The 17169-nt window shown below is 39.4% G+C and overlaps 1 protein-coding gene across 1 annotated transcript in view; it reads left to right on the top strand.

Annotated features, from left to right (window-relative positions):
- The window catches only part of LOC122793371 (probable E3 ubiquitin-protein ligase HERC6), a 962939-nt gene that overhangs the window by 207563 nt on the left and 738207 nt on the right, over positions 1–17169 (top strand). The window contains exon 7 of the mRNA XM_044061322.1: positions 612–772. Coding sequence (XP_043917257.1) covers positions 612–772 — 161 coding nt within the window. The remainder of the gene's footprint in view (positions 1–611; positions 773–17169) is intronic.

Raw genomic sequence — 17169 nt, 5'->3', positions numbered from 1 at the left:
CCCTCTTCAGATCACCCCACAGATTTTCTATTGGATTTAGGTCTGGGCTATGGCTGGGCCATTCCAAAACTTTAATTTTCTTCTGGTGAAGCCATTCTTTTGTAGATCTAGATATATGCTTCCAACAATTACAAACTGAATTATTGAGGATGGACCTACCCTTGCTAGGAATCAAACATATGTGCTTCCCATAACACTAAGTTTGGAAGAGTTGGGTCCATCTTTGGCAGTATCCTTCTCCACCAAACACACACACTTGGTGGTGAAGATTTTTGTGCATCTCTTATTTTCCTTAACATGACTAACCTTATACCTGAAGTGGGATTGTTACTTATTGCATTAAGGACAGGAGTGAGGTTTTATTTGCTGAGCAGTCCTAATGCCCACAGACTTGGTCCCATTTGTCACTCAGATTGGTAGACTCTTCTAAAACAAGCATTATGGTAAGCAGCTAAATTTAATTTTTCAAATTTTATTTTAGAAGTGTCTTGTATTACTGCCTACTTAAATATGTGATTCAGAAATACTGAATGTTGCATTCATATTATTTGACATAATGAAGTTTTACAGTCACTGTCATATTTGAGTAACTGGCAACCTTATATTTTCAGCCATCACACTGTAGTCTACATTCGTGATTCTGATATGGTAATTTCTTTTGGACATGGGACTCTTGGACAGTTGGGAAGTGGTACATTATGCAATGAGGCACATCCTTTAACAGTTATTCCCACCGGGAGTAATGATGCAGATGAATCCTCTCTCACAACAGGTATGCTAACAAAGAGTTACATTATACTCTGCACTTCAGAACCATGAAAATGATTTAATGTGAAAACAGACTCTGCAATGTCTGCAGATACTAAAGTGAGGCATTATTAACAAGTAGTAATGCTGTTACACAACGTTAACATGTCACATGACCACAATTATGCAGTAATGGGATGCAGAGTGGATCACAGGTGATGAGTTTATACTAGTGGTGATTTAAACCTAAATTGCATCTCATGGATGAACATGTTTACTGCAGTACTTTATAAAAATATTACTTGTGGCACGAATTGTTGGTGATCAAATATTTAACCATCTAGCTGTCCCTGGTTGCATGAGGCCCATTACATTCATTCCCGATAGTACATTAGCATTGCAACCCAAATCATTCTTTGGTGGTTTCTTCTTTCTGTGGGGTGGGGATCAACATCTTGTAGTTCATTTTATTGCTAGCTACTGGAGACCAGAGCCAAGCATTTTGGTGTCCACCATCTGCAGCTGCTGTGGAATTTTTCTCTTTGCAGCATAATATTCTGGCTAGTTGTTCATGCTATGCTTAAATATACAGTGTGCACAGTGCCATTTCCCTTTGGGTACTAATGCACTTCATGATAATCTTATGTCTGCTTACATGTTCTGTTCTGAGAAACTGTATACAAAGAGTAGTAGTCTGTGAAGTGCACCAGAGGATGATGATGTAGCTAGTCACCCCCCCAAGATAGGTGAACTAGTCGTCAGTGAGAAGAAAAAGAAACTGTGCACAATTGCTTTGAATTGAATTAAATGACAGTCGCAGTAAGTGTGCTGTGAAGTTCTAATAAAGGAAAATTCTGAAAGCCAAAACATGGGTCATGTAACCCTTTTGTTAGTCTGGCAGCTGATGCAGAGGGTTAAGTCTGTGATCTGTAGTTCCTGTTGTACAGTATTTTATCTCCTCAGTCCTCATTTGCTCACTATGTGCAGTTCAGCAAGTGGCGTAACCAAGACATTGCTACTGGGTTGCCCCTGAAAATGGACCGTGTCCAGTGGGCCTAGCTGGTTAAAAAGGAGTATTATTATAATTAAACTTGCATTTCATATCTCTTTACACACAGACTATACAAGTACAATATGCTCCTTCTGAGAGTGAAGGGTATACCTCCTTTGAGATGAAGTTGCATAAATTGTCCACAAATGTCAGCTGGTGCAGTGTGTTAAGGCTGTGAGCTGTAGTCCCTGTAGTACAGGGTTTGAGTCCCTCGGTCTTTGTTTGCTTACTGTGTGACCTTGAGAACATCATTTAATCAAGCAGTGTTTGAGGGCAACTTGGAATTTGGGCTAGGTTACTGAGTTGTCCCTTGGGCTGCAAGTTTAGTAACTACCTATGAACAAATAAAAGCTATGTTTATTTTTTTCCAAACACAGATTCCCCCTCAGAATGTGTGCACACTCACTCACTCACTGACTTATTCACTCACTCACACTGCCCATAGGTTAGTTAACCATTGTTTAACTGTGATTACTTAATAGATGTGGCAGTTGATTTCATACACAGGCTGTCTTCCCCACCTGACAGGAATAACCACTTTATCTGCTTATACCTCTAGTGCTTGACTGTGATGAAGTGAAGGAAGTTACGTTCACAGTAGTATGTTTCAGCTTATGTCCACACATGTATATATACACACACTGTTGCAAGCCAGATTGGCAGTCTGTTGCTTACATATGCATACTGTTTCCTTGCAACTAAAATGTGTACTTTTTGACTGGGTACACATTTTATGTTTGTAATCACACAAAAAAAACTATAGCCACAGTATTATATGTCAGTTCCTTCTGTCACACACATGCACTGCACAGAGTGTAACCAAGTAATTTTAAGGTCCCTTGCCTTAATCCACAGCCTTGTCTGAAAACCAAAATAATCACTGTTCTGCCAGGATCAGTATTTGTGGTTTATTATTTAGCCCCCGAGTCCTGACCCCATTTAAAAAAATAAGACCTTGGTCATTGCTGTGAGCAATGGATGCTTTAACAGTTGCCACATATGTGGTGTCCTGTAATTCATCCTGCAAAAGAAATGGTGTCAGGAAACTGGATTGTTCACAAAAAGAGTGAATACTGGTCTGCCCTACTTAAGCTGTGATGGAATTGGTTTCTTACATGGTAGAAGGCCTTGGATTAGCCAGTCCTGGCCTGTTACTGTATCTCACTTCTGGGTTATTTTTTAATTAATTTATTTAGTCTTGTAACTTCATTAGTACATTAATTGTAATGGTAAAATATTTTGTCCATAATTGTTTTGATGTAAAAATTTTATTAAAGAAAAAATGGGAAACCAGCTTACCGTAGCTTCATATGGTATAAGAAGTAGATTACTGATTGATAGTAAAGTAAAATAAATTGAAAAAGAAATAAAATCACCAGTGAAGACTGTGGTATTATATAAATGATTTCAGATGTCAAAAGTGGAGGACAATTGTAAGGATCTTTTGTAGAGTTATGAGAATGGGTAGGCTGCTGGGACTGGTGTTCCCGTGAGGCATTTACAGCTTGACCAGAAGAAAAAAGTACCATGGATTTTCTTCTGAGGTGTGCTGCATGGAGTATTGAGGTTGAGGAAAGTGGAGAAGGGCTGGATACTGAATCATGTGATTGCTGCCTGGACAGTTGCAATGGTTAGGTTTGGAACCTGATGTTTTGTCTTCAAGAAAACCTGTAGCAAAGGACAGAGAAAGTATTTTGTTGCTCTCCTACTTTGGATACAATAGAAGTCTTTGTGGGTTCTGTTTAAGCAGCTTTATTTTACACAGACACATCTCGATAGAAGTTTACTGCCTTTAACTTAAGTAACTTGTATACAAACTAACTGCTGTGATCATACATGCTTACTCTCTGGCTGCACTCTCAAAATGGCACTAGGAATGGCACGTGCCTCACATTTTTACGTGCACGCTTAGTCTTGACATGTCTTCTTTAAAGATACAGCACATAGCACGTGCTCTCTGATCTACATCCTCCCTCTTGAAAAACAAAACAAGCAATGTTATGAATATTTTGACATGCAGGTATCATAATTATCAGTCCTGCATTAAATCAAGATATAGTACATACAGACGCAGTTAAGTCCATGTTGCTACATATTTCACACTAGGCTTGGATACTCATCCCTAATGTGTGATATAAAATTGGGAATTTGGCTTAAGTAGTGGAGCTGTTTCTGAAAAATGTTTGATCTGTGATTTACTTGGAACATCTTCAGGGATGAAATCAGAGGTAGGAACACCCTCTGGAGTGGAAACCATAGTTGGCTGTCTCTGAGATCTAGAGTCCAAGTCGCTATAACAATGTTGTGGTGATGATTCTGGTACAGGTGATGGGTGTTTATGGTTTTGCCTGTACTGAGTACCTTCTGAATCTATAAGGTAGGATCTTGGTTCAGGACATTTGCTAATAACTTGCCCTATGCGGTCAAAACCTTTTTCTGTTTGAAGTCTGACTATTTCTCCTTCCCTTAATGGAGAAAGAAGTTTGCTCAACTTGTCATACGATGACTTCTGGATTGAACGTTTCTTAAATTGAGCCTTTATTTATTATTCTTGGCTTTAGTAGATTGGTAGGAATAGGTAGCGTAGTTCTTGTTTGCCTGGAAAGAAGTTGTTGAGCTGAAGATCCGAGAAAGTAATCATGAGGTGCTTTCCTAAGGTTAAGCAGATTTAAGAAAATGTCTGAATTATCGCGTCTTGACCTTTCAAGTAGCTGTTTCGCACTCTGCATAGCTCGCTCAGCCAGGCCATTTGAGTGAGGATACTCAGGACTGCTAGTAACATGTACAAAGTCCCATTCGTTTGCAAATTTCTGAAACAACTGGCTAGTAAATTGATTACCATTGTCAGAAATAACTTAGTGTGGACTACCATGGACTGAGAAATGATGTTTCAGCTTAGTCATAACAGTGGTAGGTGTTAGATTAGGTAGTAGATCAATCTCAAACCAGTTCGAGCAAGAGCCTACCAATACCAAGTACTGTTGATTGTTCCACTCAGATATTGGTGGCTACTGTTGACCAAGGTAGTTCAGGAACTGGACGTAGTTGAAGTGGTTCTCTTTGCAGGAGCGATCTAGTACTATTGCATACTGAACAAGAGGAAAGTACTTTATCGATGTCTTTTGGTAATGAAGGCCAAAATACTAATTCTCTCACTCGCCTCTTGGTGGCTGTGGAATCTAGGTGACCACCATGCAAAAACTGGATGTATTCGTGTTGTAAGGAAGCGGGAACAACAATTTTATGACCTTTGAAAATAATGCCATTTTCCATCAATGTTTCATCTCTGTAAGGAAAATAGGTTTGCACTTCAAGTGGTACACTAGATTGCTTTGACGGCCATCCAACATTAAGGTAGTGATTGAGCTTTTGAAAAATCAGATCAGTCATAGTGTGATTTATCAACTCATCAAGTCTAGTGCCTGCGTTAAGCTCTTCCGTTGTATTTCTGGGCAATCTGGATAAAGTATCAGCCAGATACGGTAGTTTCCCTTTCATATAGACCATTCTGAAGTTGTACTTTTGCAATCTGAGCATCATTCTTTGTAATCTTGCTGGAGCTGAATGCATAGGCTTCTTTATAATAGTAACTAGAGTTTGGTGGTCAGGCTCAATTTAAATAGCTTGACCATAAATATAATCATGAAAAATGGAACATTAAAATACTATTCCCAAAAGTTCTTTCTCAGTTTGAGCATACTGCATCTCAATTTGGGTAAGTGTTCTAGATGCATAAGCTACTGGACTGCCCTCTTGAAGTATAAGTGTGCCAAGTCCAAATTTTGAAGCATCACAGAAAGAGTAACTGGTTTGTTCACATCATAATATCTTAATGTAGGTGGGGTGGCAATTTTCTGCTTGAGGTCATCAAACACCTTCTGGTGCTGTTCTAACCATGACCATGTAACATTTTTGTGTGTTAGCTCTCCTAAAGGTGCTGTCAGCTCCCTGAAGTCTGGTATAAACTTGCCTAAAGACTTGACCATGCCTAAAAATCTCTGTAGAGCTTGAACATTGGTGCTGACATCTCAAGATTTGCTGCTTGCTTGGTCGGGTCTGGTCTCAAGCCAGTACTGGTAAATAAATGACCTACATATGTAACTTCTGGAAGTCTGAATTTGCACTTCAGAGGATTGAGCTTCAAGTTTACTTCACGTGCTCTTTCTAGAACTTTCTTTAGGTTTCTGTCATGCTCTGCGTCGCCATTGCCTCCAACCAATAAATCATCTATTATTATGCCAGGATAACCCCCCCCCCCCCAAAAAAAAAAAAAAATTGCTCCATTGCACTCAGAGATTTCACTTGCAGAATTTATTTCAAATGGCATCCTTAGAAATCTGTATCTGCCAAACTGAGTACCAAAAGTGGTTAGAAATGAAGATTTGGGATCGAGCATCACTTGCCAAAATGAACTCCCTGCATCCAAAACAGAAAAAAACAAGTGCATTTTGTATTTTGTAACATTATAAAAAAATATAAAGTACAGAAATTTGCAAAACTTACAAACGGGTTCAGGCACCTAGGCAGCGAGACATTTGCCTGTGGTACATTTTGGCTGGGGACACTTGGCTGAAGTGACATTCAGCTGCAGAGAAATATGGCTGTTTGTAAATTCCCTGTGGGCAAAGAGAAGCACATACTGCCATGCCCTCAGCTTTAACAACCAAATTCATGGAGGCAGAAATAATGATTGTTGTGCTTAGTGTACAGTACATACTTGTGTGACTAAGTCATGTAGAAGTGTGCTACAGCGTGCAGAAAATCCTGCCTGGTTCTGTAGTCACATTTATGCTCTTTAGGTAATGTTCTCTAGACACTGTGAAGAGGGTAGTGGTCCACACACACTGATTATAAAGGCACTGCCCATTGTGCACTGCATTTTTACTGCCACTGACATGCCCTCTGGCCTACCTGCTGCTTATGCCTGCCATATTACCTGCTGTCTCATGTTCCCTTGGGGACCATGGACATTGTTTTCCCCCAGTACATTTGGCTATTGAAGTTGTAGATATGGCAACACATTCTTCTCTTTGCCCACAGGGAATTTGCAAACAGACATATTTCTCTGCAGCTGAATGTAATTTCAGCCATCTGTCCCCAGTCAAATGTACCACAGGGGAAATGTCTCACTGCCTAGGTGCCTGAATCCCTTACAAACATATAGAAGACAGAGTTACAGAAAGTTGACACATTACTAGTAGATAATGAGTTATATATGTCATAGTTAGGCTGTACAGGAATAACAGTTTTACAATATTATATACACTGTTTTGCAATGAAGAGGATGTCAGTTGGGAATATGAGTAAGATAGGCCAGAGGCTCACATGTAAAAATTTTGAAAAGATGTACAGAGAAAGACCTATGACATTTTGTTAAGATTAGTAAAGGAAAGATGATTTAGGTGTGTAGTTAGTGGTGTGGGTATTTTTTTAGGTGGGAGCATGCGAAGAACATTCCCATTTGGAAGATAGATGGGAGATAAGCATGGATTTGAAGTTGTTGTAGTTTGGTATGTTATGTAGTAGTGGGGGGAGGGTGTTCCATGGTTTGGCTATGGTGTGGGACAGTAATAGTTGGCCAGTTGGGTGTAGAGGTTTGTGTAAATGTAGGAGGTTTTGGACTTTGGGACCTCAGGGTGCGGCTAGGTGTGTAGGGTGTTAGAGATTTGGCAAGAGAGGGGCATTCTGTTGGTTTGAAGATGAGTTTGTGGGCTGTTGTAACTTGTAAGTATTTTAGCTGGTTGTGAAGTTCTAGCCAGTTTAGGGTGTGTAGGGTGTGGCAGTGATGGGAAGAGTTCTTGGAACTGGTAGCAAATATGCAGATTTTGTTGTAACAAGCGTTGAGTTTGGAACGGAGGCCGAGTTGTAGGTTGGAGAATAGGGTAGCACCGTACAAGAGAGAGGGGAGAAGGAAGGTAGATGCAAGGGTTTGACGGGAGGAGGGTGTAAGGTGGCAGTTATGTCTGTAGAGGAGACAAATTTTCTGGTGGGTTTTTTTGATTGCAGAGAGGATGTGGGAGTCAAATTTTAGGTTTTCATCAATGGTAATGCCAAGTAGCTTGGTACTGGGAATGATTTCTAGAGGAGCATTATTGTGGCTTTTGATGGAAAATTTGTCTGTGTTGAATTGGGAGGTTTTGGTAGGAGTGAAAATCATTAGTTTTGTTTTGTTAGCATTTAGGGCTAGGTGATGGGATTGCATCCATGATTCTGTTTTGGAGAAGGCGAGTTGGGTATTGAGTAGAGGTTTGGAGGGGCAGGAGGCAGAGCAGATGATTGTGGAGTCATCAGCATATTGGATGACTGAGGTGTCAAGGATTGAGTGGTGGAAGTTGTTGATGAATATATTAGAGGAGTGGGCCCAGTACTGATCCTTGAGGGGACTCCTGTGGGTGTAGGTAAGAAAGGTGAGGTTGATTTCTTTCCATTGCACAGCCTGCTGGTGCATGGAAAGGTAGCTGGAGAACCAGGCTAAGGTTGAGGGAGGTAGGTGCAAGTGAGAGAGCTGAGACAGGAGTAGGAGATAGGAGATTGTGTTGAATGCCTTTAAGAGGTCAAGAAATAGGGAAGATACGTATTTGCTCCTATCACGTGCTAGGTTGATTGTTTCAAGGAAGGAAATGAGGGCTGTCATGGTGCTGTGGCCAGGGCAGAAGCCGTGCTGAATGGGAGACAAGAGTTTGTGCTGGGTTAGGTAAGGCATGAGCTGGGAGTGGATGTTTTTTTTCCTAGAATTTTAGAGAGAGGTGAGAGTGACGCTATGGGTCTGAAGTTGGTAATGTCAGTGTTTTTACCACCTTTGTGCAGAGGAATTATGAATGCATGTCGCCAGATGGTTGGTACATAGGATTCCTGAATGGATCTATTTATGAGAATGAATATGGGATAGCCTATTGATTCGACTGATAGTTGAAGGAAATTTGCTGGAAGGTTGTCAGGGGCATTGCGGCATGGTTTTAGCTTTTGAAGTAGTTTTTTTATAGTGTTGGTGGAGACAGGTTTAAGGGAGAACGGGGGGAGGAGGAGGGTGAGGGGGGATTTGGGGGGTGGGATGAGGAGGTTGCATTGGTGGGTGGGTTGGAGAAGGTGGAGGATAATTTAGCTATGCAATCAATGAAAAATGTGTTGAATTTAGTGGCTGTTTCAAGGCTTGAGAGGTTAGGATTGGGGCAGAGGTTGGTATTATTACTGGGGTGAGTATTGAGGAGATGGATGCCCAGAATTTATTTGGGTTGTTTGAATGTTTGGATTGCAGATTGCAGTAGTAGTTTTTGCGATCTTTTGTTACTGATTTTTTTTGGCTAGGTTACGTAGATGTTTAAATTCGTGGTGGGTGCTGTTTTTTTTTTTTGTTTTTGGTACAATTACCATTTTTTGTTTCGTTGAATCATTATCAGTTTAGTTTCTTGGGATAGCCAGGGGCAGGGATTAGTTTTGATGCATTTGGTTTGGAACGGGGCTAGTTTATCAAGGGAAGGTATGGTTATAATGAGACAGCTTTATCTAGTGTAAGGAATTTTAGTGGAGACCAGTCAGTAATCTTAACATTCAGAGAAGATTTCGGGGTTGAAGGAAGCTAGGTTACGGGACTGCTTAGGTGTTGTTTTTCTATGTGAGAAGGTAGGCGGTCTATAAAAGCTGGTGAGTGGTCGCTTAGGGGGTCTGGTATTATACTGGCATTGGAGATATGTTTGGGGTGGGTTGTTAATATCCACTCTATGATGGTACCAGAGCTACCATCTTTATGTGGCCTGGTTGGGAGGTTTATTAGTTGGTTGATATTGTAGAGGTTAATTGAGTGAGTTGGGGTATCTAAAAGGAAGGAGGCCCAGTTCATATTTGTCACCTAGAATGTAAGTTTCATTTTTGATGTTTGAGCTAAACCAGGAGAGGATGTCTTCTAGAGTTTTGGTATGACACCAGGTGGGATGTAGATGGAACAGATGCAGATGTATTTGTAGTTAAATTTTAAAAAACCTACAGCCATTTCTGCATTGGCAAAGGTTCGGATAGTGTTGATCAGTGGAGTAAAAGTGAGAGTGGAGGGGTAGATAATAGCTACACCACCTCCTTTTCTATGAGGCCTATCATTGCATATGATATGATAGCCTGGGGGGAGGATTTTGTCATCTCTGATGGAGGGTTTGTGCCAGGTTTCAGGGACCGTGGTTATGTCTGGCTGGTTATGAGAGAGCCAGGCATGTAGGTTGGGGATTTTATTATGGAGGCTTTGCACATTTAGGGTTGTGAGGTGGATAGCCTTGAGTTTGTGTGGATTGGAATTTGGGTTTGGATGGGTAATGCTGGGGCTTGGATCTGGGTTAGGGTGGATGTCACCTGAGAGTGAGATATGGGGGAGGAGTTGCCTGAGGAGGAGTAGAGAGGATAGAGAAATATGATTTTGCTGGGGGAGGGTTTTCTTTGAGAAAGCTGTTAGAATAGGGTGAGGTGTTGGTGGGGGTGAGGAGTATGGTGAGTTTGAAAAGGTGGGATGGGTTGGAGGAGTAGAGTTCTGAGGAGATCTGTGAATATGGGTGTGATGTATTTGGGAGGCCTGAGGTGGTGCTGGTATGTGTGGTTAGCGGTGGGTGTGTGTAGGTGGGGAGGTTAAGTTTGGCAATATATTGTAGGGATAATAGAAGGGTAGCTAGTAGTAGAGTTTGTGGGGGGAAGGTAGGCATTGTTGTGTGGGTGTGTGTGGAGTGGTGTGTGTATGGGAGAGGGTGGGATGTATGTGAATTGTTGTGTGTATGGAAGTGAGAGGAGTTTGGTATAGGGTGTATGTGATTGGTGTAGGTATTGAGGGGTGGTGGTGTGAGGAAGTATGAGTAGGTGCACTGGGGGTGGGATTTGGGGGTAGGGTAGGGGAACGGAGCGGGTAGAGTCAGAGGATTGAGAGACTGCAGAGAAAAACAATCAGTAATCTGGGATTCAGAGCTAGAAATGAGGGGCTAGAGTCAGAGTAAGTGGATATTCTGTAGTCTTTTAAAGTTATAACTTTATTAAGTTATAGCTGAACTTAAGTTTGAGTTTAGATACTCAGGTTGAGCAAGTGTGGAAATGTAGAGTTTACTTCGATGAGGGATGAGACATTATATTTAAAGAGACTAGGTTAGTGAAAGAATAGGGAAGTGTCAGAGCAAGTGCATGATAGTTGCAATTGCTGCCACCTAGTGGTGAAAAGAGAAATGGCAGGCAGAAAAATAAAGTAAAAGAATATTCTGCTGTTGCACTTTACAGTTAAGAATATTCTGAAGTGCAACTTAATGCAAGCCTAGGGGAGAAAGGTGTGGGCTGGAGGAGCAGGAGAGACAATGCGGGCTGCGGTAGGCTGCTATCACGCACGCGGGAGGTACAATTTACAGTTCCCAAAGCTAGTACTACAGTTGTCGATAAGGCTACCTACACTGAGGTTTCCCTCCTTAGTAGATGTTCGTTGGGAGCGCTGAGTGTTTGCCTGGAGTCCAGGCAGTTCCAGGGCATCTTCCCTGCCTTTCGGTTTCCTTATGGGGCTGAGAATCTGGGAGTGAGTAATGAGGTAAAAGACTGACATGTATCTAAGGTAGTAAGGAAATCATTCTGTGTTGCTCAACTTATAAGCAAGGGGTATGTCATCTAGGTCCTAGGCAGTCATTGTTCCTCTGTACTCCCCTCATCAGACCCATCGTAGAGTAAAATTCTTCCTTCAGTATATCTGCAAAACTAATTGCATCAGAACTACCCAATCCAGAGACTTAAACCTTTCATAAGACATAAATAGGACATGTTGGAGAGACAGGTATGTCTCTTGGAGAATAGCCCTTCTCTAGAATAGGCTTCTCATCCATATTTAGCAGAGTTCTTCCGTGACCCTATTCAAGCATAACCTGAACCAGTGGATGAGAATTCAGAAATTCACAGCTGGTCTGTCCCCTATGTCTCTACTGGATCGGAAAAAACTGTAAATGTTTTACCATGCATATCCTAGCTTACACATACCCTTAAATAACCTATAGCGCACCAAACTTGTTGGATACTTTTGGGATCCATGGCTAGGCTTAAAAATGCCCTTGTGGTCATTAGCCTAGTATGTACCTGTGCATCTATGAATAAAACTTGTAGTTATTGGCTCAACTGGTAATAAAGCAATGTAAAGCATACCTTTAAATCAAAATAAATTAGGGTTTTTATGCTGAACTGTTCTAAGTTCCAAAAAATAGACCTCAAGACCAGTTCTTGACTTATCAGATGTCAAGTTTATAAATACAGTAACATTCAGGACAGTGGTTTGGAAGACTTTACTTCCATTCAAGATGAAAAAAAAAATGTACAATGGAAAATTTGCATATCAGCATATGTAAAATGCTTACCTTCACAATGAAGTAAAGCTGTCTCACAGAAAGTACATCAGATTCCACATAGTGTAGCACCACTTTCAGTGTTCAGCTTTGGTTTTTAGACTACCCACAGTCACCATTGTATTTACCAAATGCTTAGCCCCACTGTTTGTCACCTTAGAAAACCATATAAAACTATCTTCCTATATCTGAAGAATTGTTTAACAGTGGTAAAAACAAGAGACATGTTGACACAGCATGTAGAGCAGGCAATTTAAGGCGAGCCCCTGGTCTGGCACCCATGTCTGTCATCATGCCCACCCATAAAACCTTTAGCAACTTCCTAACATACCCCTCCAAATAAATGCCCATGGTACAAAAGAATACAACTGGGTTGGGTTGCACAGCTAGGCTTATAAAGACCCTGGTGGTACATTTGGACCTATGCTACATTTAAAACAGGCCTTCTAACATATATATATATATATATATATATATATATATATATATATATATATTTTTTGTAACATCTAGGCATTTTTATGCCCTGGATACTGCCACAATGATGTCTCTAGTTTTGACAGTTTCTTTCATATTTTTATCACTGCTGTGCAAAAGTCTCTGCCTTGCATTGAAATGACACTTGCATCCATTGAAAACTATGTGAAAGAAAAATGAGCTGTCTGCCCAAGTATAGTACCCAAGAGGCAGAAAACAATGACTGCATTAATTGTAAATAATGCTGTGCAAGCAACTGTATATTTTTAATATGATATTACTACGTAATGCAGAGGTTAGTTTGTTAATGTTTAATGCTGGTCTCTGATTCCTTCATCTTATTCATCCCGTCTGACTTTCATGCCTTTAATAATAAAATATGTATATGTGTGTGTATAGATCTATTCTATATATATATATATATATATATATATATATATATATATATATATAAAGAAAAACAGGCTGAGCCAGTCACCACGGCTGATATAAATCCACTTTAATTGTGGAGACAAAAAGTAAGCGCTTTCACGATCCTCTCGACTGCTTCATCAGACTTAAATAAAATCCTTTCGTACACCTACTTTTATACACTCGATAATCAATTAAAACATTAAGAACATCAATTATTCAATTATGCATGTTAAAATGTCATATTAAAGACTTCATTTAAAAAATAGTAAAAAGTATAGCAAAAAATACATTTGTCTAATAACTCATTAATGCTTAAGTGTCCTAGCTTTTAAAAAGTGTTTCAGGGACACTGCCTCATTAATCCCTGGAGAGGTATGTGCATTCAATCTGAGTATCCATCTTTGCTCTGCAAGCTCAGTCCTGTTTTTTATGTCCTCACCCCTCATTCCTTCCTGCAGAATCTCTAGAACTATAAATTTAAAGGAATGCTGTCTGCCCTTAGTTTCTACATGCTTAAAGAGCATTTGTTTCCTTTTTATCTGAAATATCTCTGTAGTGCTCCTGTATGCGTTCCTTTAGCATACGATTAGTCTTTCCTATATAGTAAGCATTGCATATTATGCAGAAAGCAAAATACACTATATTTTTTGTTCTGCAGTCAGCATACTGCCTAGCTTGTAATTCAAAGTGCAGATCAGGGTGGATATATGTGGTACATGAATGAATATACTTGCATGCTGAACAGTTCCTGCACATATAAGTGCCTTTTCTTTCAGATAAATTGTTCAGTCTATTACTCTTGTTGCCATAGCACGGTTGACGTTTAAGGGACCTCTTATTTTTAAAAGCAAAACTAGGTGCATCTTCTATAGAACCATCCAGGTCTCTTATAGTTTTCAGGATGCTCCAATTTCTTTTAAATACTTCACAAAAAATACTAATGTTACTGCTGAAAGTAAGGGGGAATCTAAGTTTACCATCATTACTGCCATTCGCCTGTGGTGTATTATTGGTTCCCTCAGAAAAAAGGGTCTACCTCTGGTGTTTCTTTCTCTCTTCATTTCAACTACATATTTATCATACATATTACCAGGATACCCTCTCTCTAAAAGCTCTTCTTTAAGCTTATCTAATGCTGCCTTAAGCTGTGACTCATCGTTATGTAGTCTCATCAGCCTAAGGATCTGCCCTTTCACTACATTTTTACCTACAAATTTCGGATGCATGCTGTCTTTATGTAGCAAAGCATTTTTCCTCATGGGTTTCCTGCGAATACTTGTCTGAATCCCTAGAATACAAGCTAAGGGAATAATAGATAGAATCTCTGTTATGTTATTTGATCTTTTAGTTAATGGGATGAGGGATGAATCAGAATGTATCATACTGTTACACAATTCATAACTGAAGACTGGGATGGTCATATTCTTTGTCTCCTTGCTGGCAAGAGCAATTCATATGAGATGTTTGTATTCACTCCTTTTTCCTTTCAGTTTGCTACTATCTTAGATTTCATGTTCTCTGATTTTGCTAACTGTTGATGTTTTCTCATACAGCTATGCTACCTTAATAGGGTATTGCATTTGTATTGCTTTTGTTGTAGTTGGATAAGCATGTGCCCTTTAAAGAGTATGAGATTCATGTATGTAAATTGATTTGGTGATACTTTGGTATGTACAATATTCTTTTGACACTAATTAATATAACCGGCTTTGCACTGTAGTGCTATGTTCTGATAATCTGCTCTGTATAGATCTATAGAGTTTTACTGTTTCTCCACCAGTACACATCGAATATACCTATTTTGACCTTACTATCATACATTTTACTTTTTTTTTACTTTTGGAGTAGCCTGTGTTTTACTTTGACTCACTGTGTTCCTTCCGCCATCTTAAAGCATATAATGTCAGTTTATTCCTTAACTTTATCACATCCATATAATCAGTACTGTAGAGTTTTCCCTTTTTTCCTTCCTTTCAGAGCAAGTGGTTATTAAATTGGTACTCCACCTCTTAAATAGCATGTGGTCTGCCACAAGTCACACCACTATAGTTTGGCGCTGTGCAAAAGTCACACCTGTGAGCAGGAGTTGACTGAGATTCAGTCTGCATCGCAAGCAAGTTTAACTCAAGACTAAAATGCCTTTTTTGTATACTTCCAATTCGCACCCATACCTCTTTATGGTGTCCAGAACATTTTGGGTCTGGCTTCTTGGTGACTTAACAGCTAATAATAGGCAGTATTAGAAAGGGAAGGAGTTACTAACAAAATGACACAAAAAATGTTAGTCTAGGATGTTCTGCAGTGGAGAAATTATGTCACTTATTTATGTTTTCATATTTATATTCATATTTCCATAAGTGAAAGTGAGAGACATATTTTATTGACATGTGTGATGTGAAACACCAATATGGGAAGTGGGACAGTTTCCTGTCAGTGTTAGTTTATGACAGTATACTTGAAATATTACTAGTTAGTAATTATGAAAATAACCAACATTTTCATGTGTATTTAATAGTTTACAAACCAAGTGACTTCCAAACTGTTGCATGGCATCAGTTGAAACCTTAGATGTTGAAGAAAACTATCTTTGATATTTGCCTTGTAAGTCACACACATTGAGAGATTATCCAGTGCTAATTACACATGTAAGCATATGATTTCATATTTCTATAAATATCCCAATAAACATGTATTTAGAGAGAAATTTCTTGTTGTCTTGTGAAAGCTTGTCTGGTTAACAAAAAGTGTTTTAACAATATATATGTAGATTGTATGGTTTAAGTAGAAAAATATAATTTGGCTTTTGTGTGTAATATATTACTACAGTATTTATGGAAAACTCTATGAATCTACTGCATGTTATCACTGTAAATAATGCTTTTACTGATAACATTGCTATTTGCACAGTTTTAATAGCTTTTATTCAGTAAATGAAACAAAACCTGTGCATCGATGCTTACTGCTGAACACCAGCTATAAACTAATTAATTGCCTTCTTAAATAAAATCCCCTTGAGCTCACTTAAGCCCTTTTATTTGCAGCCTTGCTGTGCTCAGCTTTGCTTCATTCCTTTACCCTACTCCCAAAACCCACCCACCTTACTCTAGCATTATACTAACCATTTACACCTATCATCTGTGATGCTCAATCCCTATGCCTCTCAAACAAATTCACTGCTATTATAGAATCACTCTTCTTTCTATTCACATATTTCCAAATTTCATACGCTTAGCATCATTCCCAATACCCTTCCTTACTGCTTTGCACTTTATTTACTCCTGCTCCTTTCTACGTAACAGTACCTCTAAGTAAATCACTAGCAAAGCTCCTTATTCCACTCACCCATCAGTCTCCTCTCATATACTATAACCAAATTAATATTCTCTCTTCCTCTATAATATCTCTCAGCCTTCCGCTCATCTCACTATACTGCTTACATCCTGTACTCTAATATCCGTACATCTATACACAATAAATCAGTAATTTCACATTAATAGTCTTTCTTAACACAGCAACTCACTTTCTAAACCTCTATTTATTATTCTTCCATTCTTTAATCCCCTCAATCTCATTTCCGCACTATTTATTGCTAAACATTTCCCTATGCCTCAATACCCACACTACCTTTTCTTCTCGCCTCTATATATCCACTGTATCTATCTGCACAGTGTATTTTAAGTTATGCTATCCCTCACCTTCTGTAAGGAATTGTGCTGATATTATATCTACAGCCTTTGTCTCTATCATCCTTTCTCCTTAAAGCATTTACTTTCCTTTCCTCTTAACATATGACTTCGTATTATTCAGCTTACACCACCCCTTCTTATTTTTATTACACCCTGCTATTCCCCTTCAATATCTTTTGGCTCACTACATTGACTTTTTTCTCCACTCTCTTTTTTCATCGCCTTTCACATCACATCCCTTCCATATCTCCCTGTACCCAGTCAAACCATACACTGACACCTCACAGCCTCTTTTCATGACGGTAAGTGTACATCTTTTTACTAAACCTTCTCTGACTTTTCTCACTCAGCTTATCTACATTTCATGTAGGTCACCTTTACTATATCTAGTGCATCATTCAACCCCTTTTCATGCTGGAACCTCTACCTATTTCCCATGTGTTCCTTCTCAATGTTG

This window comes from Protopterus annectens, chromosome 2.part0 (assembly GCF_019279795.1).
Source record: "Protopterus annectens isolate FY-2018-M chromosome 2.part0, PAN1.0, whole genome shotgun sequence".
Lineage (NCBI taxonomy): Eukaryota > Metazoa > Chordata > Ceratodontiformes > Protopteridae > Protopterus > Protopterus annectens.
Note: the sequence above shows the minus strand (reverse complement) of the source record. Positions and strands in the feature narration are given on the sequence as shown.